The sequence below is a fragment of the Malania oleifera genome, chromosome 5, assembly GCF_029873635.1.
Source record: "Malania oleifera isolate guangnan ecotype guangnan chromosome 5, ASM2987363v1, whole genome shotgun sequence".
Taxonomy (NCBI): Eukaryota; Viridiplantae; Streptophyta; class Magnoliopsida; order Santalales; family Ximeniaceae; genus Malania; species Malania oleifera.
In genome coordinates this window covers 22899808-22926207 of record NC_080421.1, presented here as the reverse complement: position 1 = coordinate 22926207, position 26400 = coordinate 22899808, and the positions used below count along the sequence as shown (strand labels likewise).

The 26400-nt window shown below is 35.6% G+C and overlaps 1 protein-coding gene across 1 annotated transcript; it reads right to left on the bottom strand.

Moving 5' to 3' along the window:
- Positions 1-183: 183 nt before the first annotated feature.
- Positions 184-26400, bottom strand: LOC131155318 (bifunctional bis(5'-adenosyl)-triphosphatase/adenylylsulfatase FHIT). Its single transcript, XM_058108360.1, has 5 exons — positions 26190-26400; positions 25982-26091; positions 20973-21120; positions 592-690; positions 184-480 (listed from the first exon to the last, which is right to left on the bottom strand). The coding sequence occupies exons 1-5, from the start codon at positions 26358-26360 to the stop codon at positions 364-366; spliced, it is 645 nt and encodes a 214-aa protein (XP_057964343.1). The 5' UTR covers positions 26361-26400; the 3' UTR covers positions 184-363.

Genomic DNA, 26400 nt, shown 5'->3' with positions numbered 1-26400 from the left:
CAAAATGGTTCACTAGAACCTTGCATTTTTTTACTCAACTCCAGATTTTAAAAAAATAATAATAATTATAATTTGGCAATTAATTCTTTTAATCATGTTGTATGTTAGGTTATCAATTTTCTTTCAGGATGAGTTTTAAGAATTTTGATTTGAGAATGTAAGAAATTTGGGAGAAGAAAAATCTGCCAGTGAGAGGATCTACACAATCCACTACGAAATTTCTTTTAGGATCAGTTTCATATTTTTCATTGTCTTAAAACCATGAATCAATGAGGAAAAGTGAGAAAAATGGATTTGAACATGCAGATTTCTAGCTCGACCTTAATAGTCATACTCCAAACACACCATTTGATCACTGCAAACCTAAGAGAGAAGCTTTCTATATTCCTCTGCCTCTTCAGCCATCTCCTCGGGGCTTCTGTCCTTCCTTTCCTTGTCCAGGTCCAACTCCTTCTTCAATTCCTTCTCCTTTACATCTATCTATACCATAAACCATATGTGAAACAATTAAGCCACTGGCTTAATTTAATTTTAGACTGGCATCCACAGCAGAACATTCAAAAAAATCAGGAGATGAAATGTGTATCTTACAGCATCATAGATCTCGTCATTTTTCTCAAAGTCGCCACTTTTACGCGGGAGAATATGTATATGAACATGGGGTACTGTTTGCCCTGCCTGTGGTCCGTCCTGCGGTGTCAAACATTAAGCAATTACAATCTATTCTAACCATGAATTGCTGATTAAGTAAATAGGTCATGACATCATAAGAGGTGGAAGACGGAGAAACAACAGGCAATAAAACTATAAAAGAATACATGAAAGTACGGCATGTTTGACCGCTGCTTAGGAATCTAATCACCAATTTTGCTCAACAAAGATTCTAATAGTACAAATCTATGGTTTATGAACCAATCCTCAAGTTCAATGGCTTGCCCCACTCCCAAATGGGAGGTTAAGAGTTCAAGTCCTATTATCAAGGGACAAATGGTTGGGTGATTTGAATGGGATAGGTGCAGAGGTGTTTTAGTCATCCCCTTTGCCCCCCACCCCCCGCCCCCCTAAAATAAAGGAAAAAGGAAAAAATCATCATTTACAAAGTGGGAGTCATTAACAATTGAACCAGTGAATAATTTTAGAAACATCAAATTTTTTTTTTCCCGGGTAGTACAAGAAATTGTATTAACATAAAGATGATGAGATGCAAAGAGGAGGATAAGGTATCCTCCTAAATAAAGAAAATAGGAAATATCGAATAGGAGGAAAAAAAGAAGAAAATAAATTGGTGGGAACTTAGTTAACGAGGATTCGACTATGGAGATGTCACAGAGATGGTTTTAGTATGTCATTGTGACATTGTGGTGGATTCTAATAATATTATAGTGGTGTTCTCAAACTTAGGTGTATGATCATTAGATCCTAGTGGTTACTCATATATGAATGAGAATCCTTCAGAGACTTACTTTTGGGGAGAACACCAGGTGAGCGGCCTACCTCCCCCTGCATTCTATTGGGTACTAAGTGAGCACCTTGAGGAGAACTCGGGGGCAAGCTCTCGACATCCAGAAAGGGTGTCTTGGGCTTTCATGTGAAATTGGGAGCCCGATGGGCAATCCATTTGAGAATGAGGTCATGCGGTACTTTCAGCCCAAAGTTTTGGATGTTCACCCTTCATTGTCATTGACCATACTATAGGGTGGTGTCTTCGAAGAACCTAGTTGGACAATTTTTTTTGGGGGCTGGTGTGGGGGGAGGGTGGGGGTGGGGGGTGTTGTCTTAAATCTTCATGTATCTTGCTCCAATAGTGTATGGTGTCACTTCCCTCAACTCCAACTATAAGTGATGGGCACGCTAACACGAGGCGTGTGCTGTGTGGGGATAAGAGTAATCCTCAATAGTGGTGGAATGTGAATTTAACTCCCTTACAATTCGAGTCTAGGTTCCTCAGTGACAACCTCAGCTGGTTCAAGGGCCTTCGAGGCCGTGAGACTTGACCACTAGTCAGACATTTGAGTGTTTCCTTGGATGAAGATGAGTACGACTGGACTGTACTTGGTGTAGTCCTTCTGTCGCACAGGCACAACTCCTTGACAATTTCAGGCAAATCTTGGCAAGGGTGATTCCTTTGGGCCTTGGAAGTCTGCCCATCCATGACAACAGGTAGCTTAATTGAACAATAAATTTAAATTCATGTCTCTTTGAAACATCCAAAAGAGAAAACCCAAACAGCCACCATAAACCCAATTCTGTCCCAAAGCATTTAAAAAAAAAAGTGCCTGCACTCCTTTGTAACCAATATTCCAAACCACAAGAAGAATGGCTAAATGCCACAATCTTTGAGCATCCTAATTCCTCCCAACCCTTTGAAAGAAATACACATCAGAACCTCCATGTACTTCAGACACAACCAGCTCTAACCAAAGAACCCAAGCAATCAAATTCCAGAACTCTCAAGTTGCTGAACAATGCAAAAAGAGAGGAAGAAGAAGAAGAAACCAAAAAGAGTCTTGACACATAATGCTTCCTCTACATCAGATTGTTGGCATCAACTCTCTTAAGGTCTACCAACTAAACAACTGTATTGACCTTTGAAGGAACCTTAGCTGTCTATATAACAATTAGTAAGAGAAAATGACATAGGAGAATGAATTAAATGAGAAAAAAAAAAAAGATTCAAGAAAAGATTCAGAAACCATCCAGGATCCAAACTCAAGAATACCGTCTATATGAAGACCAAAAAGTACCAATAAACTGAGCACTAATGTAATATTTGCAACTTCATGATAATTATGATTTCTATGAAAATGAAATGCCAAGAGATAGATATCCTTATTCTCTCCTACAACTATGAAAGAAGAACTATAAGCATAATAATACTAAGAAAAATGAAAGAACTATAAGCATATAAGCATAATAAGGGGAGAACATAGAAAAAAAGAGTATTCCCAACCCACATCCTCCCGAAGACAAATGGAAGAACCACCTATACTTTATGCAAAAAAGATATCTGCACAATGAGCTTCCAAGGACTCTCATGAGTGACTACAACCAACATTAGCATCCCACCCATGCCCTTGCAAACCAAATGTACTTCTGATCACCTGCACTGTCTCTCTATCCCCCAGATTCCCTTGGGGTCTCTTTCTCATTTTAAATTTTCTTTATTATTAGTGACTGTACAACAAACATTTGCATCTCACCCATGCTCATGCAAACCAAATTTACTTCTAATCCCCTGCATTCTCAATCTATCCCCCAAAATCCCTTGGGTCTCTCTTCTTTTCAAAATTTTCTTTGTTATTCTTGTTTTTCTCAGCACAGCTCTTGATAGCTCTCCCCCTCCTTTTTCTGGGCTCAACTCGGCTGCAGCCAGCATGGGCAGGATCAGGCCAGGGCCTGACCTGAGTTGGCTATTTAAACCAGGCTGCCACTTCGGTCAGGATTGGTTAGGGCTGCAATTGAGCCGATCCGAACTGAGCCAAGCTTTATAGCATGTCTAGTCTTGGCTAGTTTAATAATTGAGCTTGAGCTAGGCTCATAAGAACGAGCTGAACTCCGCCTTATTCATGTTTGACTCATTTATTAATAAAGCCTAAATCAGCCTAAACGATTCAAGTCTAATCCTGTTAAAATTTTCATTATATTAAACAGCCATATGCATTGCATGTGTAATAGGTAGGACATAACTCTTAAAAAACACCAAATGGAAATATTGGGACTAGGTACCTTTTAGAGAGTGAATAGGTATCCTCAGTCTTAAATAGGTACCTCATAGAGAGTAAGGATAAAATTTTAAGATTAAAATAAGGGTAATTTTGAGAAGTTTTGGAACTTCTCTAAAATAGAAAATGAAGAAGAAAGAGAAAGAGAGAGATGAGATGATGTTATTGTTGTGTTCTTCTGCGATAGACATATAAACATTATCTCCTTACATAAAATAAAGGTGCCCTTCCATGAAAGGAAACACCTCCGACATCTATTATAAATATGGTGTCTCTTATGTAAGGAGATGGCTCTTAAAAGCATCAATTGGGATAGGTATAATTATAAGATGAGAAGAAATTTTGCAACTTCTCTAAAACAAAGGAAAAAGAAGAGAGCAAAATGGTGTTATTGTTGTGTTCTTGTGTGTTAAACATGTAAACAATGTTTCATCATATAGAGAGGGAGACACCCTTTCATGAAAGGATATCTCTTAGAAAACATCTATCATGAATAAGATATCACTTATGGAAGGATACAACTCTTAAAAAGACACCTATTGGAATAGGAACCTTTTAGAGAATGAATCGGTAGAAGTACATATAACTTTTTAAAAAGACACCTATTAGAATAGGTACCTTTAGAGAGTGGATAGGTATCTCTTATGGAAGGAGAGAACTCTTAAGAGATACACTAATTGATACCTCATAGATAGTAAGAATAAAATTTCAAGATTAAAATTAGCTGAACTTCGAGAAGTTTGGAACTTCTCTAAAATACACTACAAAAAAAAAGGTATTTGTAGTGACGAACTTATTAGTGACAGAGCAAAATTCGTCACTAATAATGGGCCATTAGTGACAAAAATTAAATTCGTCACTACTAGTCAATGCTTTAGCAACGAATTTATTAACCGTCACTTATGGCCCATTATTAGTGACGAAAATGAAATCGTCACAAATATTTTCGTCACTAATACTAGATTTCCCGCTCAAACTATTGCGAGAAAATATTAGCAACGCTTTTTTGGGTATTAGTGACGAACATTTTCGTCCCTTACCCAGAAAACTCCCTTTCTACCTTCGTTTCTTCGCACTGAAATCCCCAATATTCCCTCTCGATCGCCCGATTTCCCTCCTCCCTTACAGAATCGCCTCCTTCCCCAATCGTTGGAGTTCGCCATGCCCGTGTGCGAGTCGCCGGAGTGAGAGGAGTTGCCGGAATCTGCCGCAATCCATCACCGGCTGCAAGGTATTCTTCCTCCTCCTCCCCCTCTCACAGAATCCTCTCCTTCCCCAGTCGCTGGAGTCCCATCAGCCCTTCGCGCAGAAATCCCCAAATCCCCCATTCTTCCTTTCCCTCCCCCCTGCACAAAACCCCTCCTTCCTGCACAACCCCTCCTCCCTGCACAACCCTGCCGCAAGCCACCTACCGTGTGTAAGTCACCAGAGTCCACCGCCGCAACCCACCACTGCCTGCAAGGTTCCTCCTCCTCCTCCTCCTTATGGTTTGGTGCTATTTGTATGCATTTTTGCAACTATTGGTAGCATTTTTGGAATTTTTTGCTGTTGTTTTCTGCTTGTGCTGTTTATAAAATTTTAGGAATTGCCTGCAAGGAAATTTGGTATATCATTTTACAGAAGGAAGAACAGCTTCCATTTCATTTTGGCTAAATAAATTTTCTTCCATCAATCTGTGAGGTAGATTAGATAGCTAGGTTCCATATGTAGGGCAACAAGACAATGTTGTGTTTGAATCTTCAATCTTCTAAATGATATGTAGCTATATATCTAGCAGCTGGTATGGTAGGTCAGTCACCAATACCACCATCATATTGGTGAGCATTTTGCTAGGGTCATGATAACCTACGTTAAGGTGAAGACACATGTGATCTCATTGTATAACATCACTTCTCTCTTCTTATCTCTTCTCTATATATTAAAAATGTGAATGTTGGGATGAATTGTGAATTTGATTGATTTTATTAACAAATTATTGTATTCTTATTTAGTGGTTGGTATATGTTATTTTTAAGTGTGTTTTGAGTAAGTTCTATAACTATTGCAAAAATTATTTTTCCCTGTTTAATAGCAGTATATATTATTTTTAGGGGCATGTCAACTTAATGAAACATTTATTTTTCCTTTTGAAATATTAAGGTTGGCAGATGTTTTAAGGAATACTGGATAAATTCCAATAGGTCTAGTTGGGGGAAGGGGAGAGAGGAGGGTTGTAAGGTCTTGTCTATCAAAATTGTTTAGCTTCTTCAAGTTAAAGTGATGATGATACTAATATTGAGGATTTGTAATCATACTGCATTTCATAGGGGATAAGCATGTTATGTTGTCACCATGTATCTGATCTATATAAATAACTAAAATTATATTTACTATGCATCCATTTAATATGCAATTTATCTTATTCAATGTTGTATACAATATTGCAGACATGGCACCAAGAGGTCTTCGAGGGCAGAGGCGTAGGTTGGCCAGTACGGCTAGTCAGGACCATGCATCGGACCCGATACAGTCGAGTGAGCCATTGCGAACCTAGCCCGATATGCAGCCATCAGCTGGGGAGACCCCCAGTGAGTTGCTTACCCACATAAGCAGGTTCCTATGCCTCATTGTTTCTCTTTGTTTTTACATTTTTGCATGTTTTTCTTATCAGGGTTTTTTGTAGGGGAAGGTTGGGTCTTGGGGATGGATTATAGCTTGCCAATAGCGAAGAGAACCAGGCTACGAGAAGCCCTAATTTTCAAAGAACTGCACAGGAAGAGGAGGAGGAGGAAGAGGAGGGCAATGGGGGCTGCTTTAGTAGTGGGAGTGGACTCAGGGGATCAAGTGGGGACTAGGAGAGCTTTAAAGGAAGTGGGTCTGAGAAACAGGGGTGCGAGAAGTTGGTTGAGTCAGAGTCTGTGGCTGCATGTCACACATTCTTCAATCCCAAACTCTTCGACCCAGCAAAATCCACAAAACCAACACCTTCTCTATCACACTCACGCTCATCAATCTCCACAACCTCCTCTTCCTAGCTACCAACATCACACGTAGCCACAGACTACGACTCAACCAACTTCTCACACCCCTGTTTCTAAGACCCACTTCCCCTAAAGCTCTCCCCACTCGATCCCCCCACTCGATCCCCTGAGTCCACTCCCACTACCAAATAAGAAAAACACGCAAAAATGTAAAAATCGAGAGAAACAATTAGGCGAAGTACGATTTGCGGTAATTGTGATCGCACCCTACTCTCTTACAATTTCATTCACTTCCCTTTGATTTAAGCACAATCTAAGCAATTTGTCTGTAAATCTACGTGTATAAAATTATGCGCTTAGAAGCGAACTTAGTAAACTTAGTTGATTTTAAGCATTCAAGTGTCCAAGTTGGGCATACGAGGTCCAAACCGAGTGGCGTCAGTCCCTACACGTCCGTGACATTGAGCTGGATGTTACGGAGCTGATGGTGCCCAAAAACTCCTTCCTATGAGCTTTTTACATACTTAGAAGTAAAGTTAGAATACAAAAAAACTTAACAAACTTAGTAGATTTAAGCACATAGGTGTCCAAGTCAAGCATACAAGGTCCAAACCGAGTGACCCCAAAAACTCCTCCTCAGGAGCTTTTTACACACTTAGAAGTAAAGTTAGAATACAAACAAACTTAGCAAACTTAGTAGATTTAAGCACTTAGGTGTCCAAGTCGGGTGTACAAAGTACAAACCGAGTGGGGTCGGTCCCGACACGTTCGTGACATTGAGTTGGATGTGTCGGAGCTGATAGTATCCAAAAACTCCTCCACGGTTGAAAATTATGCGCTTAGAAACTAACCTAACAAACTTAATTTTTGTAAGCACTCAAGTATTCAAGTTGAGCATACGAGGTCCAAACTGAGTGGGGTGAGTCCCGACACGTCCGTGACATTAAGCTGGACGTGCCGGAGCTGACAGTGCCCAAAAACTCTTCCTTGGGAGCTTTTTACACACTTAGAACTAAAGTTAGAATACGAACAAAATTAGCAAACTTAGTAGACTTAAGCACGCAAGTGTCCAAGTCGAGCATACGATATCCAAACCGAGTGGGGTCAGCCCCAACACGTCCGTGACATTGAGTTGGAAGTGTCGGAGCTTATGGTACCCAAAAACTCCTCCTCAGTTGAAAACTATGCGCCTAGAAGCTAACCTAGCAAGCTTAGATGATTTTAAGCATTCACGTGTTCAAGTCATACATACGAGATCCAAACCAAGTGGAGTTAGTCCCGACACGTCCGTGACATTGAGCTAGACGTGCCGGAGCTGACAGTGCTCGAAAAATCCTCCTTAGGAACTTTTTACGCACTTAGAAGCAAAGTTAGAATACAAACAAACTAAGCAAAGTTAGTGAATTTAAGCACTCAGGTGTCCAAGTTGGGCATACGAGATCCAAACCATTGGGATCAGTCCCGACATGTCCGTGACATTGAATCGGATGTGTCAGAGTTGATGGTATCCAAAAACTCCTCCCTGGTTGAAAATTATGCACTTAGAAGTTAACCTAACAAACTTAGTTGATTCTAAGCACTTAAGTGTCCAAGTTGGACATACGAGGTCCAAACCGAGTGGGGTCAATCCCGACACGTCCGTGACATTGAGCTCGACGTGCCGAAGCAGACAGTACCCAAAACTCCTCCTTGATTAAAAAGTATGCGCTTAGAGGCAAACTTAATAAACTTAGTTGATTTTAAGCACTCACATGCCCAAGTTGGACATACAAGGTCCAAACCAAGTGAGGTCAGTCCCGACACGTCCATGACATTAAATTCGACGTGCCAGAGCGGACGGTGCCTAAAAACTCTTTATCGGGAGCTTTTTATGCACTTAGAAGTAAAGTTAGAATACAAACAAACTTAGCAAACTTAGTGAATTTAAACATTCAGGTGTCCAAGTCGGGCATACGAGGTCCAAACCGAGTAGGGTCAATCCCGACACGTCCATGAGATTGAGCTCGACGTGCCAGAGCTGACGGTGCCCAAAAACTCCTTCTCAATAGCTTTTTACGCACTTAAAAGCAACATTAGAATACAAACTAACTTTAAAAAACTTAGTGGATTTAAGCACTTAGGTGTCCAAATCGGGCATACGAGGTCCAAACCGAGTGGGGTCAACCCCAACACAAGCTGGACGTACCAAAGCTAACAGTGCCCAAAAACACCTCCCTGTGAGCTTTTTAACCCCCACCGCAATCGTGACATTGGCGAGACCCACGTGCCGGAGTTTGACGGCTCCGAAAAATCCTCCCCGTTGAAAATTAAATGCCTTAGAAGCTAACTAAACAAACTTAGTTGCTTTAAGCACTCAAGTGGTCCAAAGGTCAACATACAAGGCGCCACCAGGGGGTCAATTCCGACTGATCAAACTTGGCTATTTAAAATTGTATCATTTTTTTTAACTATGTCCAATCATTCTTCCTATCAAAACATTTTTACTTATAGTACATACATATTCAAAAATTGTATACTAATTTTTTGTATAATTATTACTTTGTAGGGTCTGCAGTCTGTCACAAAAAATGAGGACGATGTCGAGTACTACAGTCGGATGCAGCTTTTTTTTTATTTTGTATTTTTTGTTATCTAAACAAATCATGTATATATGATGTTTTTGAAGAATTTGTTATGTATATATGAAGTAATCTGAACAATTTATGATTTTTTCATTAATTCTGGTTCAATATTATGTGTGCAAAAATTTAATTACAAGTTTTTACAGGGATTAATGGGTATTTAAAAAAAATTAATTATTTAAACTATTAGTGACGGTTTTGAAACCGTCACAAAAGTTATACTATTAGTGACGATTTCAAAACCGTCACTAATAATATGTCTTTAGTGATGATTTTCAATCAAAAAATTGTGCAAGTTATAGTGATGGTCTTAGGCTTTTAGTAACGGAATGAAACCGTCACTAATACTCTATTATTAGTGACGATTTCCAAAACCATCACTAATAATTAGTTGTCACCACCGTTTTAGTCACCACTCCGAAACCATCACTAAGTCATCACTAATGGTTTGCTATTATTAGTGACGGTTTGAAACCGTCACTAAAGGCCTTCCTTTTTGTAGTGATAGAGGAAGAAGAAGTGAGAAAAAGAGAGGAAATGATATTATTTTTGCGTTCTTTTGTGTCAAACATGTAAACACTATCTCCATATATAAAGATAGAGGCACCCTTTCACAAAAGGAGACATCTATTTGAAGGCATTTATTATGAATATGGCATCTCTTATGGAAGGAGATAACTTTTAAGAGGCACCAATTGAAATCCATAACTTTTAGAGAGTGAATAAGATTTTAATGAAATGAAGTAACTCTTAAAAAGAGACGGAATAGGTACCTTTTAAAAGAGTAAGGTACAATTGTAAGATGAGAAGTTTTAGAACTTCTCTAAAACATGGGAAGATGAAGTAAAAGAAGAAATGGTGTTATTGTTGTGTTTATGTGTTAAATGTTATGTGTTAAATGTATAAACTCCATTTCAATATATAGAGACAGAGACACCATTTCATTAGATGAGATCTCCTGGAAGATATTTATCATGAATAAGGTATCTCTTATGAAAGGAGATAACTTTTAAAACACACCTATTGGAACAGGTACCTTGTAGAGGGTGAAATAGAAGGACATAGAACTTTTAAAAGACACATAAAGTACTTTTTAAAGAGTGATTAGGTAGAAGGACATATAACTTTTAAAAGACATTTATTGGAATTGGTACCTTTTGGAGAGTGAATAGGTATCTATTTTGGCAAAAAGTTATTACTTCTAAATATGGCCTTGTGATGGCTTCCACAGAGGTGACCAATGGCTATGGTACAAGTTTTTGGAAATTCATTAGAAAAGAGTGGGAGAACTTTTTCCTCGCATTCATTTCAATGTGGGAAATGGGGAGGATGTGCTTTTTTGGCATGATGTTTGAAACAAGCCAACTTGGAAACGAGCTAGCTCCCAAGCCTAGCGAGCCAAGTATCATCTAGCTCAAGCTCGGCTCATTTAGTTTTCGAGCTTAAAACCTAAGCTCAAGCTTGTTTCATTATCTTAATGAAAGAGCTGAGCTATTATTGAGCCAAGCACCGAGTAACTCATGATGGAGAAGGGTAGGAAGTGGGTTGAACTTTAAGCTGGGTTTTGAGAAGGTTTGTGATAGGTTGAATTGAGGCTTTTTAAAAAAGGTAGTGGGTAGGAAAGGCTTCAGGGTTGTGTAGAGGAAGTGGGTTAGAGGGTGCCTAAGCTTGACCAGCATTTCTGTAATTGTCAATGGGAAGCCCAAAGGTTTAGAGCTTCTCGAGGGCTTGGACAAGATTTGCCATCTCCATTTGGTTTACCCCAGTGGCATGTGTTCAAAGTAGGTGCTCTCATATGCTCAGGGCTTGGGGAGATCAAGGTTTTCTTGTTGGCAGGGAGGAGGGAGAGTTTTTGAATCTCAAGTTTCCTGATGATACTATGCTGTTTCTTGAGGACAATGTCGACAATTCTGAAAATCCATAATTTTAGTAAAAATTTTCCAAGGATTTCGAGATTAAAGGTCAACTTGTCTAAGAATGGGGCAGTGGGCATTAATGTGGGAGGCAAGGAATTAGAGGGGTTCAAGGCTATGGTGAGTTGTGCTATTGAGGAATGACAACTCTTGTATCTTGGCCTTCCCTCTAAAGGAAACACTAAGTCCATGGTTTTTTGGAATTTTGTGATTACAAAGGTCAGTAGGAGGCTAGAACATAGAGAAACGGGAAAAAAATTTAAAAAAAAGGTATTTTTCTCTAGGGGGGCATGCCACCCACATTAGTGCTGCCCCCTCTAGCGTGGCTAGCATCCGTATTTACTTTCTCTCTTTTCAGAGTGCCCAAGAGTATTGCTAGGATTCTCGAGAGGATGATGATGTGTCACTTTCTTTTGTCAAGGTAGGAGAGAAGAAGATAGATCACCATGTTGGCTAGGAGGTTGTCAAAGACTTAAATCAAGATAGATCACCATGTTGGCTAGGAGATTGTCAAAAGACTCAAATCAAAAGGTGAGTTGGGACTTCGTAATGTGGTTTCCAAAAACACCATCGTAATAGAGAAATGCGGAGGTTATCCTTAGATGTAAACACCTCATGGCACAAGGTTATTAAGCCCCCATTTGGGAGCACTTAAAAAAAAAGTTCTTATAGCACTTATCACTTAAAATAAGTGCTTTTACAAAAAAATGACGTTTGGCTTGTACTACAACAAACACTTATTGTAAAAAGTGTTTTTTCAAAATCACTTTTTTAAGATTTAAGTGAATTTTGAGAAGCAATCTAAGATAGCTTTTTGGCCACTTATAAGTGGCATTGTTCATAGGCGGGGTCAATTTTGTAAAGATAGGAAAATTTAGTGGCTATTTTATAATTTTAAAAATACATTAGAAGATAATCATATACTATTTTATTATGCATTATTATATGTTAACCTTAGTGGCTACATAATCACATTCAATGTATTTTGATGATATCAACCTAATTATAGTTCCAAGTTTAACCTATCTTTACAGATCAAGTTAGTACAGGTATAAGTGACAAATACATGAAGGTACTGGATCAAATGCAAAGATCGGATCGAGTAGACATTCGAGTAGGAAAGATCAAAGTGGACAATCACTCAGAAGAACTCAAGCACATCCAACAAAGTTATAGTGTAATGGGGAGTGTTTGAGGTAAGAACCGATGTAACTCTTGCGGTATTGTTTCACGCATGTTTATTAAGCAAGAGTTGAGCAAATTGCATGTGTATACTAGTTCGTAACAAAGAGTTTTATAAAAATATCCTTTACTCAAATCTATTTTAATATGGGACAGGTTTTAAATCATATTTGTGTTGTAATTTTTTAAAGACTTGGTCCCGATTGGGTTTAAACCTCTTTCATGCCCCTTAAAATCAAGTTAATGAAGAAATAGGGCAAACCATCAACGGTTTAGCCCCGGTGCATCAACGATTTCAGGCAGAGTTAATTGAATTTTGGCCTGAAGGAAACCATCCACGGTTTGGGGGAATCCATCGACGGTTTGCGTCAAGATTCTACACCCAACGGCTATAAATGGTTACTTTTCAAAGTAAACAAATTATTTATTAACCCAACGGCCATAAAACGACTAATAGCTCAATTTGCCTATAAATACAAGTCTAGAGGCTTGTTTAAACATTGGTTTAGGAATTTATATTTCATTCCCAAGCATACCACATTTTAGTTCATCATTCTTGTGCTCAAAATCTCTCTTGCTCTGAATCATTACTTGGAGAAATTTGTGTGAGGTTTTCATTGTATCAAATATCAGCTCATTCAAGGAGCATTTGTTTTTGTAAATCATATTCATCGTCTTGTTGTAGAAGGGTTCTTGGTGAACCAAAGTATAAGGGTTCTTGGTGAACCGAATTGCAAGGGTTCTTGGTGAACCTTGCTGAAAGGCTCTAGGTGAGCGGAAGGGATTTGTTCCCGTGGTGTAAAGGCTTCTCCACTGGTGAAGGAGTTGTGTTAATGGATAGTGGAAACCTTGGGTATCACCATGTTAACATCAATGTTAAGCTTTTCTTCCCTTCTCTTTAATTTATATCTTGTGCATGATTTATATTCTATATATTGTGATATAATCATTTGTATCTTGCAAAGATTTCATATTCTGTAAAGAAAAGCGAAAATACGCAAAAGAGTCTATTCACCCCCCCCCCCTCTTCTAGACTCGACTCTAGGGCCAACATTTGGTATCAGAGTAAGGCGCTCACATTATCGGAGTAACTTCTAGAGCGGAAAGATCCAATGCTTATATAGGTGGGGACACTCTTGCAATTTCTCAAGGACAATCCATTAACTGACCCCCAAAGTTCAACAGCACCAACTACCCATCGTGGAAAAATAGAATGACCATCTTCATTAAATCATGTGATCTGGATATGTGGAAGATCATCTCAAATGGAGACTTCTCCTTCACCAAGAAAAATGAAGATGTTTCCAAAGCACGGTGGTGCTAACAGAACCGTTGAAAGAGGTTAGTACAAGACTTAACTTCAAAAAAAAAAATTGGTCTCCATTGTAGCTTGAGCGATTACAAGTATCAAATCGCATTTGCGGATTTAAAAGCCCACAAAAGAAGATCTGGGAAAAGCTCAAGACACATACGATTTAAGAAGAATGGTGATGTTGATGCTACAACTTGTGACAACTAGATGGACTTTCCATTTCCACCTACAATGAGATAGAGAAGAAGCAAACACTCTTGTCTCGGCTCATTAGCAAAGAGGTAAGTTTCCGATGACAATGATTATACTCCTACATAGATGATTGGTAAATACTTCCCCAATTATTGGTGACACTTTTTTAGTTTTAGTTAAAAGTAGAACAAGAATCTTGAGCAAAAAATTTCTAAATACAAACAAAAGGAACCTTGTCTTTGTTCCACCTTAAAAGAGGAGAATATCTCCTTTAAAAATAAAAATGAGGAGCTTGTTTCAAATGCTCAAAAAGACCATGAAATTCTTCAAGCTGAAGTAGGAAATTTGAAAGATCAAATTGAAAATATTTTAAAAGAAAATTTTCTCTTGAAGAAGAAAGGTGAAGAATATGGTAATACAATTAGCAAAATCACAAGAGGAAAAGAAAACTCCAATAAATTCTTAGGAGTTAATATAAACAACTTTTACAAAAAGAACTTGAGTTATGGTTCCTCTTATAAATCTCATAGTCATATTAATGCCTCATCAAATAGAAATATGATTCATAAGACAAATCCTTTACATACAAACAAGACTTGCTTATATTGTGAAAGGAAATGTCACATCTGTTACTCTTGCCCCCTTTAGAGGTGCTAGAGGTAAAGAAAGAAAGCTAGCTTGGGTAGCTAAAAAAACCAACCCCTTGGGACCCAAGGAAGAATGGGTACCTAAACAAATTACCTAAATCCTTGTAAACAATTGGCTTTCCTTAGAACCATGATTATTAAATAGCTTTTTATATATTTAACCATACCTAGGTAAAAAGGGATTGTGATGACTAAGTAAGTTTATTGCAAAATTGGAAACATTTGTCACAATAGCACTTAAGGTATAAAATCCTAGATTACGCATAATAACTACTTGACTACTACGCTGGTGACTTTAGAAAATTAAGTCAATATGATGAGTTCAAATGATAAATCCAATATGATCTTTTAACTGTATATATCCTTGCTGATTGGTTTATTTCTTTTAAAAGTATTGGCTATAGTTTATGGGATAAAGTAGCATGCACACCCTCACAAGCTCTTTATTCAAGCTTGTTCTTTAGGAATAAATTTATGGGTGGCAATAGAAAAACCTTGTACTTCTGAGATAAACAACCTAGGTCATCCACTTTAAATTAAAATCTCATAAGCATGCCCAAGTAACTTCCTCTTGTAGACAAGAGATGTCTTCCTAGTCATATGAACATATGATGGTAAAACTTATGAATATGCATAGTTAGGATATTTCTTGCATAAATATTGAGTCTTAGGGAAATTAATCATAACATCAGTACTATGTACCAACCAACCCCTAACTCATTTTGGAACATTTTAAGCCAAAAGAATAGTTTTTTTCTTTTTGATGATGATCAAAGGGGGAGAAGTAGGTTGCTGTTGTAGGTTGGATGCTATAAGTGGGTGTATTAAGTACAAATCTGTAGTGTTGCTTAAAACGATTATAAATGAAAGTTCAGATTTGTTACTTAATATGTTTTAATGAAGGTTCAATTTATTTGTTAATTTGTCTTAATATAAAATGAACTTTCTAATTTGTATAATTCTATGATATAGCTCCAATAGATATAAAATATCTAGTTGAATGTTTTAATTATGCCTTATATGCATATAGTAAGAGGGAGAAAAATTATATCTTATTCAACAATATGCATAAATTAAGGGGGAGCTTGTAATTTTATCTTGTAAGAACATCAATGGTTTGCCATCATCAAAAAGGGGGAGATTGTTTACCTTAGTGGCTACAAGATCCTAATTGTCATATTTTGATAATAACAACCCATTAGTAGTTCTAAGTAAAAATCTTTGCATATCAAGATATGACAGGTACAAATTCAAATACAAAGATCAAGTAAATACTCAACGGGTTAGACATCTTCAAAAAGGGAGAGATTGTTAGCCTTAGTGGCTATATAATCATATTCGATGTATTTTTATGATATCAACCTAATTGTAGTTCCAAGTTTAACATATCTTTGCAGATCAAGTTAGTACAGGTACAAATGACAAATACATAAAGGTACTGGATCAAATGCAAAGATTGGATCGAGTGGACATTCGAGTAGGATTCAAAGCGGACAATCACTCAGAAGAACTCAAGCACATCCAATAGTCATAGTGTAATAGGGAGTATTTGAGGTAGGAACTGATGTAACTCTTGTGGTATTGTTTCACACATGTTTATTGAGCAAGAGTTAAGCAAATTGCATGTGCATAATAGTTCGTAAGAGTATATAGGATATCACCAAGTCATAAGTTCAGTACTTATGAGTTTTCAGAGTCAAAACAAAGAGTTTATAAAAATATCGTTTACTCAAATTTATTTTAATATGGGACAGGTTTTAAATCATATTAGTATTGAAATCTTTTAAAGACTTGGTCCCGGTTTGGTTTAAACCTCTTTCATGCACCTTAAAAACAAGTTAATGAAGAAACAGAGCAAACTATCGACAGTTTAGCCCAAGTGCATCGACGATTTCAGACAAAGAGTTAATTAAATTTTGGCCTGAAGGAAACCGTCCACGGTTTGCATCGGGATTCTACACTCAACGGCTACAAACGGTTAGTTTTCAAAGTAAACAAATAATTTATTAGCCCAACGACCATAAAACAGCTAGTAGCTCAATTTTCCTATAAATACAAGTCCAAAAGCTTGTTTAAACATTAATTTAGGAATTTACGTTTCATTCCCAAGCACATCACATTTTAGTTCATCATTCTTGAGCTCAAAACCTCTCTTGCTCTTTAATCTAGTTGAGAATCATTACTTGGAGAGATTTGTGTGAGGTTTTGATTGTATCAAATATCAGCTCATTCAAAGAGCATTTCCTTTTGTAAATCATATTCATCGTCTTGTTGTATAAGAGTTCTTCGTGAACTGAATTGCAAGGGTTCTTGGTAAACCTTACTAAAAGGCTCTAGATGAGCGAAGAGGAATTTGTTCTAGTGGTGTAAAGGCTTCTCCCCTGGTGAAGGCGTTGTGTTAGTGGATTGTGGAAACCTTAGGTGTGACTCAAGGTGTGGACGTAGGCCAAGGACCGAACCACGTTAACATTAGTGTTAAGCTTTTCTTCCCTTCTCTTTAATTTATATCTTGTGCATGATTTATATTCTATATATTGTGATATAATCATTTGTATCTTACAAAGATTTTATATTTTGTAGAGAAAAGCGAAAATACACAAAAGAGTCTATTCACCCCCACTCTAGACTTGACCCTAGGACCAACATAATATATTAATTATTAATGAAACATAATTCAATTATGAAATAAAGAAGAAAAACCATCAATTAATTTGAAATAATATTAAAAATTAAAAATGCTAATTTAACTAATAATATTATTTTAATATAAATTAATACGATAATCATATGTTATAAATATAAATTAAGAACAAGATTGTTGTTAATCAAAAAATAATATTATATTATTCTTAATTAATAAAAATATTTAAATACTAATTAAAAATTACAGTTAACATAATTATGAATTAAATTGTCAATTAAAAATTAACCATTTATTATTTTACTATGCATTATAGCCTATTAATTATTAATAAAATATATTTTACTATGCATTATAACCTATTAATTATTAATAAAATATAATTAAATTTTAGAATGAAAAAAAAGAACCATCTATAAATTTAAATTAACGTTAAAAAAAAATAAAAGTTTTAATTTAATTATTAATACTATTTTAACATAACTTAATGTCATAATCATATGTTATAAATAAACATTAATAATAAGATTATTGTTAATTAATAAATAAGAATATTATATTATTTAGTTAATAGAAAATATTAAAATTTTCAATATAAAATTAATATTATTATCATTTAAATTTAGTCATAAAAATATTATTATTTAATTAAAATATATTTTAAAATAACTACATATTATTTTACCATGTATTATGGCATATTAGTTATTATAATTCAATTCTGGATTGAATAATTACTATTTATTAATTTAAATTAACATTAAATAAATTAAAATTTTGAATTTAATTAATAATATTATTTTTATCATCATTTAATATGATAGTAATATGTTATAAATAAACATTAATAACAAGATTATTCTTAATTAAAAATAATAATCTTATATTATTTTTTTAATAGAAAATATTTAAACTTTAATCATGAATAATTAAAATATTTTTTAATGAAATTTTTAATTTAAAAATATTAATGTTTGTAATCTAAAATATGTTTAAAAATAATCATATAGTACCCTATAAAAAAAGTAAGTATCCAAATACCATTTATTTTAAACACAACCAAACAGCACTTATAACTTTCAGCACTTTTTCAGTTCAGCACTTAATAAATTCAGCACTTCTTTTTTAAAAGCACTTTTGCTTTAGTGGTTCCAAATAAACCCTAAAAGCAAGTTTACAGTTCATTGGAATGGATGGACTCTAGAGGAAGTGACAGCATTGTTTCTCAAGCTAGCCCTCAAAAGTCCATGTGTCAGGTTCCTAGTCTTCTCTTCCCACTCCCCCATTTCAAAGTGGTTAATAGGAACAGGGTTTGATTTTAAGAGGATGCTTGGCTGGGTGAGGGTTCTTTGGCGTTGATGGTGCCTCACTTGTCCAAACTTTCTTCCTTCACAATGCACCAATCAGCGCATTTTTGCCCTTTTGAGGGGGGCTCTTTTTCTTGGGTCAATGGGTTTTTACTTTTTTAGGAATCTCAATGGAAGAAAGGTTGACCAGGTTACTGTTATACTTAATATCCTGAATCTTTTTGCACCATCCAGTAGGGAGATGAGAGGGTGAGGCGATTTGTTTAATTTTGTTCAATCAAATCTTCCTCAAATCTCCTATACCCAACTTTTTCCTTCGAGCCACATCATTTGGAAGGCAAAGTGCCCATTAAGATTCAGACTCTTATCTGGGTTATGACTTTGAACAGTGTTAACATGCACAGTTTGCTTCAAATTAAAAGGCCCTACAAGGCTTTCAACCTTGACGTGTGATGTGCCAGAGTCCAATGAAACAAATGCTCACCTCTTCTTACATAGCAAGGCTGCATCCCATATTTGGAGTGCCATTTTTTCTTGTTTTTGGTGAAGCTTTGGTGCCACACCGAGTGGTGGGTGAGTTTTTTCTCGTGAGATATTGGGGTTTTGGAAAGCACAAGAAGGGAGAAGTGTTGTAGCGTTGCGCAGTTTTTTTACTATTTTATGGACCTAATGGATAGAAAGGAATGCAAAAACCTTCAATGGTTGTACATAGAGCAGCATGGCCTCTCTCTAGCCTGCTCCTTCAGATTTTTGAGGGGTTTTTCACTACCCAATCTTGTTAGGGATTGGCAGGCAGCACCTTCATAATTTTTCTGGTTTTTTTCCTTTTGTTCCTTGGAGGACCTTCTTCTCCCTTTGTTGTACTCTTTGGATCTTTCCCCTTTTATCAGGAAAAAAAAGGCAATCAAACTTGTGGGAGATACCTATCAAAATGAAATTCAACAGCAATAAAACATTGTCAACCAATTAAATGAAATTCTAGCCCCTTTTTTTAGTTATGCAAACAAAACTCAATGCCCTCACCCAAACCTGACACCATTGCATTTGTGTAAGAGAGAGTGAAGGGGAGAGAGAAGAACTAAAAATCCCAACAAACATTCTCACTGCCATAGCCTTCTTCATAACCACTGTCACAACTACCACCTCTGCCTCCATAACAAGCCCAATTCCAATACCAACCACAAATATATAAAACTCCTTACTCAAACCGTTGTTGTTATTGCATGGGTTCCATAACCCCATGCTTCCTCAAACCAAAAGCCCCCAATATGTAAAACAAATTTGATTTAAATGGTCAAAATCCAAGGGAAAAAAGAAGAAAAAAGAAAATGGGAAAAGGAAAGTAAAAGAGTAGAGTCACACCAATTACATCCCCACTGAACTTAACCAATATCTCCATCCATAGTCGTTCAACATCTCCAATGGCGGCATGTTCAAAACAACAGACCCATTTGAACTGTCCATTTTTCAACAAACTCATTCAAAAGAAGAAGAAGAGGAACATGATGATGATGATGATGATGAAGGGAGCTGATTCTAGCACTACAGTCAATGGCAAAGCAGCAAGTCGTGCACGGTGTGACATGTTGCATTTCTCTATCAAACTGTTTGGAGTAAAAGAAGCGGAGAAAGAAGGGCCAGTTCCAGTAAGTTTGCAAAAAGCAAAGCAGCAGCTAGTAACCATTCAAAAAGACAAAGAGCCACTCGAAATTTGCATTTTTCTAACAAACTCTTTTGAAGAAGAAGACATAAACAAGTTTCCAGCTTCTGTTCCCAAACTCATCCACTCATTACAGCCATTAAAGAGATGGCTAGAACAACTAGAAATTGTATCATAACTTCTCCAGCCTCCTCATCAAATCAAGGAGCTCTTAGAAGCAATGATTTTGGTTTGGCCAGTATTATTAGAATCATAAGCTTGACTTTCACTTCTTCTAGGAGTTTTTAGAATAAATTGAATTAAAGAAGAAGATAGCAAAATATTTTTAAGAAAAAAATATATATAAGTGGGGGTCAAAGTGGTTTCTTGAAAAAGTTAAAATGTGAGACCATCATATTCTAAGTTATTAACAGATGATTGAGGAAGGACAATAAGTTGTAGCAAAGTTAAAAGTTAACAGAGGAAATGTAAATTTTTCAATGTTAGGAGAGGACTCTATCATTTTAACAAAACTGAGTGTAGGTTACAATACCACCACCCAACCCCCGCCACAAAAAAAAAAAAAAAACAAAACAAAACAAAACAAAACAAATAAAAAATATCGAGTTAAATATGCATACAAGTTTGTGTTATCTATTACGGCTGTGCATCAAACAAAATCCAATTTCAAAAATATCATAATGACAGGTTGAGGGAGATATTATATATTGTAGACTGTAGCAAGTATTAAAAACAAGCACATTAGTAAAAGGATGGATAAAATTAAAATGTAACTGCAAATTGAAATTCAAACAGAAAAGAAGAGATTATCTTACTTGGATTGTAAATGTGAGTGAAGATGCTTTGTGGTGACGTTCAAGCTGATTCCCTATTTTCTGCGCTGTGAGCCATAGATCACCAGTTTCATCAGCAGTTAAATCAACGAAGCGTTTCACTTCTCGCCTTGGGCAGACTAGTACATGTATGTTGTGTTAAGTCAATCAATTAAAAGCGAGGGAAAGTTCAGCATATGCAGGGCAACATAAGATGAATAAAAACTACAAGCCTCTTCCATATTTTCAATATAGATACAAAATTACTTGCATTTTGAAATCAAAAAAAAAAAAAATCAAAATCCAACTATTATGTGTGCAACTGTGCATTATCATATATATATATAGATATATGGTATTTTTGTGGAAGGATGTAGCTCCACTAATAACAATGCAGAGGCTATCACTAAATGCTAAGGAAGAAGTTACAGAGGGAGGGACAAAAGTGGCTTCTCTTCCACAATCATCACTAATAAATGGAACAGAGTGACTCAATATGTACCAGTGCAATGGCCAGCAGTTGCTACAAAATTAACCTTTTTCGACAATTTGCCAAGCCCTAACACAACCCGTTACTGTAAATTAAAGCACCTTTGCGCTTACATCACACATTAAAATTTAAGTTACCAGTAAATCATTAAAATTTGCCCAAACAAGGATATGACCTGCAAAAGAAAAGAGGCATAAATTCCAATTAGAAAATGAAAGCTATTATAATATGGAAACAAGAAACCAAAGAAAAAATAATTGTAAAAATTTATCATTTAGCACCCCAGAAGCAACAAAAATGAGGCCAAGCATAAAAACTTTTTTGGATAAGATGTCATGACCTCCAATCCTTGTACTTTTGTCAAAGTATAAAATGATAAACACGTTATTCACAAATATTGTAATTTCTCCATTGTTTCCAATTAGACATCCAACTGAAAAAATTTTGGCAATTTCATCCTCATCTAGCTTGTCTTTTTCTCCTTTTTTTCTTTTCTTTTCTTGGGATTTCTGATTAGTGAAGAGTCAAGATTCATCCTTCTCCATCCTCATCCAATCATGCTAGAATGAGTAATGCATACCCTTCCCAGGTGAGCAACAATGCTCCCAAGCACTCTTAGACATTACCAGCTGAGATTATTTCTGTGTGAGGTTTAAATTTAATGGTTGCTTTTTCCAACCCTAAACTATCAAAAGAAAATCAAATTTGAGAAATCAAAATTGTAACATCAACTATTCTTTCTCCATGTCCTTCAAAGGAAGGGATTGATCAAACTGAAGCTGGATCATTTTTTATTTGTCAAGGGAAGAAAGGAAGACGGTGTTAAAAAACAAAAATAGAATAGAAATTAGAAAACAGGGAAGATTTACATTTGGAGTGCAAGTTGGAAGATGAATGCTACAATGTATAACGGCAGACTGAAGGAAAATGGGGGAGTAAGAGTACAATAGATTGTCACAAGAATACAATTTTCAACTGATCTGTTTTCTATAAAAGTGATTTTGAGGCTGAACGTGATTTCTAAAGGGGTATCTCAACAGCCAAAACAACAAACATCTACAAACCATACATTGAGAGAAAATGGTTCTTTCTTTTGTAGAGCCATGCAACTCTTTCAAGCCCACCTACCCTCACTCCCTTACCCTTTTTCATCAATATGCCCTTGATTTGCATTAATCTACATTAAAAGGTGAAAACAAAATGTGTGGTCAAGAAAATAAGAAGTTAGTCAAAGAACTAGGCCTAGTAACGTGTGGACAACATGATAGAAATAAGTTAAATGGTTGGCCATGTGCAACAAAGGTCAATAGCTGCATGAACGAGGGGAAATGACAAGGATCAACTTAAGTGCAAGAAGGATGTCGGAAAGACCAAAAGGAGATAAGGTTAACATAGAGAAATAGCATAGTAGGGCTTGCGTAATTGGCCACAAACAAGAGGGACTAAGGCTTTGTTAGAAGTTGAGTTGAGAGCTATGATGAGAAAATGTGTAACAAATATGCCTCAAGCACATTTGAAAACTTAAGAATGAAAGAAGGTAGTTAAGAACCCACCTCTCCACAAACACACCTCTTGTCTTCGCAATAGTAATCAAGACCAACATAGACTCAAAAGTCTGCTCTTGGGCCTCCTTAACCAACATAAATAATAAATTAAATTAAGTTAACATAAATAATATTTTCTTGTCATATATTTAATTAATAATTATTAAAAAAATAATATAATTTATTGTTATACAAAAATAAATTTTATTATTTTAATTTTAATCACTCGGGTTGAGTTTTTTTGTTATTTTCATTTTTTTATAAGGGATAAAATTGGAAAAGAGACCTTTGAATTCCCCACTTAATGAATCAGACATGTTTCCATATTTGGTTCTATCAGAGGAATTTTAAAAAAATTCAGAGCCACCACTAAACACTCTAATGTCTAATCGTTTCACTTATTTTTGAACCAATTAAGACATTACCTATCTTCAAAAATCATTCAAATCAAACACCCTAACATGTATATTCTCTCATTTGTTGGAAACTAGAGATATTCGCAATTCTCTTTAATGAATAGAAAATCAACGTGCTGCTTAAAGATCATAATATCTCACTTTTAGGAAAGAGTTGATCATGTGTATATTTTATATGTATATTACTCTTGGAATTATTCGTTGAATAAAAATTTGCTCTATTGATTTAATTTTTCTAGGTACTTAAATTTAAACTACTCTTAACATATTCTCAATTGGATACAATATTATGAGATTTGGATGATGTATGACCTTGCAACTTAACTTTTAGGAGGGAAAAATCAATTAGAACTTAAAAAGGTCACATGTGTTTGAAGCCTATAAATTCATGCATTGTGGTAGTTGTTAGAGACTATTACACACAATCTGTGCTTCATGGTTTTTGAGCTAGCTCAGTTCTTTATTCCCTCAACAACACTTGTACTCCAAGTGGATCATGTAACTTTTTAGGCTCTCGCCCCAATTGGCTTGTGGAATGGAATTGAAGTAGGAAATTAATCAAGGGGAAAATGGAATCAAGGCAGGAATGAAATCACTTTTGGAATGCAATTGCTGCATTTGGTTAGTAACATAGAATGACTATAGGAATCAAAGCTTCAATTTCTTTCCAATGTTTGGTACTCTTCAATGGCAGCTATGATGGAATGAAAAATAAGCCATTTTTTTATAAGTACTCCTAAGTCCTAATACATAATTATTTAATTTTGTAATTTTTCAAATATATGACTTCAATTCAACATTATTTTTATTGAATTTTTTTACAGTTTTAAGATCATAAATTATTTTTTTTTACATTTTTTATAATAATAACAATAAATAATGTTCTCATTTGGATCTTCTTGTTATTTTAAAAAGTAAACAAAACTAAGAATAATAAACCATTATTACTTTTTTTTATTGTTGCTCAAATTGCTATTATTTTATTGTTATTATTTTTGTTTTCGTATCGTTTTTACAACAGTTATTATTAGTGTAATTATTATTTTAAATTTTTTATTATTTTTTAATATTTTTATAATAATTATTCTCCTTAAAATTATTATTATTTTTTGCCTTTTTTATTATTATTGTTCTTGTTGTTATTATTACTTTTTATGATAAATATAATTGTTCTTGAAATTATTATTATTCTTATTACTCTGTTATTATTATTTTTATTATTTTATAATAATAATACTTATAATTATTATTATTCTTATTACTTTGTTGTTATTATTTTTATTATTTTATAATAGTATTATTACTATTTGTTGCTGTCTTTGCTTGATTATTATAATTTTTTATTGTTTCATAGTAATATTAATAATAATTAGAATTATAATAATAATAATCATCATCATCATCATCATTATTATTATCTTCGTCCGCAGTGGTATGATTAAGAGATAGTTAACTTGTGTTTTGAGGATTATTATTTAAAGTTGATTATAATTGTCTCTAAAATAAGGAGTCAAAAATGGAATCATGATTCCTACCTATTAAGAGGAGGAATCACCATTCCATTGAATTGGGGATTCAACATTCCTATTGGATTGTAATTCCACCCTCATTTTCGTAAACCAAACATGAGAATGGGAGTCAAGGTCAAAATTTCAATTGCATTCAAACCCTAATTCCGTAAACCAAACAGGAGGTTAGTTCTATTTTCAAATCTTGCTTTTCTAGTTCTCTATGTTAAATTGTGTTCAGGAAAGACTTTCAATTGGGTGTGAACAAGTGAGATTATGGGTGAGGATATGTAGTCCTTGGGTTGAGCAAGGTTAGGAACCTGGAGTGAGGTTGGAACCTCGGTGATTTGTGGAGAGTAAATGGCTTAATCTCTGCGTGACGAGGATTGATGTAGTGGAAACCTCAAGGTTGATCCTTGGGAGTGATATAGGTTCTAAACTTGGCCCAACCCACTATAAATGTGTTTGTCTCTCTCACCCTTACCATTTTATCTTGAATTTGCTTATTAAGGGGGAACAATAAAAGTAATTTTTTTTCCCCTTCTTATTTTATATTTCTTTATTTTTCTCAAACAAAATCCTTGATTAATTATAAATGTAAAAAGGGAAAAAATAAATTTTGATTATGATCAGAAAGGGCTGGGGTGGAATTTAGTTCATGTTTGTCTCACTTGCCTTGCATCAATGTTTTGCCATGTGCCTAGCAAAAATAAATTGTTTTGTCATGAACGAAATCATATGAAACCAAAGGGCTAACAATCATGACTATAAATAATTATAAGATTAGACCCCATAAAATTCTACTAGGAATTTAGAACTTTCAATTTTACAACTTTCCAGTGAATCAACACTCGTCGCTTCACCCCGCTGAATACATAGAAAATGGACCATCCCTAAGTCTGTGTTTTGCTGCAAGATATTGTTACCAGAAAAAGTGAAAGCATCGATGATAGAGCATTTACATGTAAATGCCAAACGATTACAAGTACATGGGTGTGTGTGGATGAGTGAAAGACAACCAAAAAAAAATATCTTCGGGGAGAGAGAGAGAATACCAGGAAGAACAGGACGCAGGTTAACCATGGCGAATGAGAGATGGGTGGAATAAAATACTTCCTTGGGGTGAATTTTGTAAGGGCCGAACGTGTAACACTCCAATGCCATCTGCTCAGTTTGTATGGGCGAAATGAGTGATATTGGATTTTTGTGATTGCGGAGAATAATCCCAAATCAAAATTATTTTTTCGGTTTGATTCACTTGCCTTAGGGGTTATAGATCGGGAAGAAAACGCAGTTCTAACAACGTAGAATGAATGTTTCGCCGCCTTCGGGCCACAGCCGGTCGTTGCAGCACCGGCGGCGGCGGCGTCGGTGGTGATCGCTCGAAGGCTGCCTCTGATAAAATGTAGATTCGGCAGCAGCGGCTTGACCATTACTATGACACCGGCGCAGCCAGCAAAACGTTATTTTATT

Bases quoted from the DNA above. Each gene is read 5' to 3' on its own strand.
- LOC131155318 (XM_058108360.1), bottom strand. From the start codon at position 26,360: ATGGTCAAGCCGCTGCTGCCGAATCTACATTTTATCAGAGGCAGCCTT. The intron at 691-20,972 runs GTAAGATAATCT...TTGACACCGCAG, and splicing joins CACTCACATTTACAATCCAA to GACGGACCACAGGCAGGGCA. The intron at 481-591 runs GTAAGATACACA...TTTATGGTATAG, and splicing joins ATGACGAGATCTATGATGCT to ATAGATGTAAAGGAGAAGGA.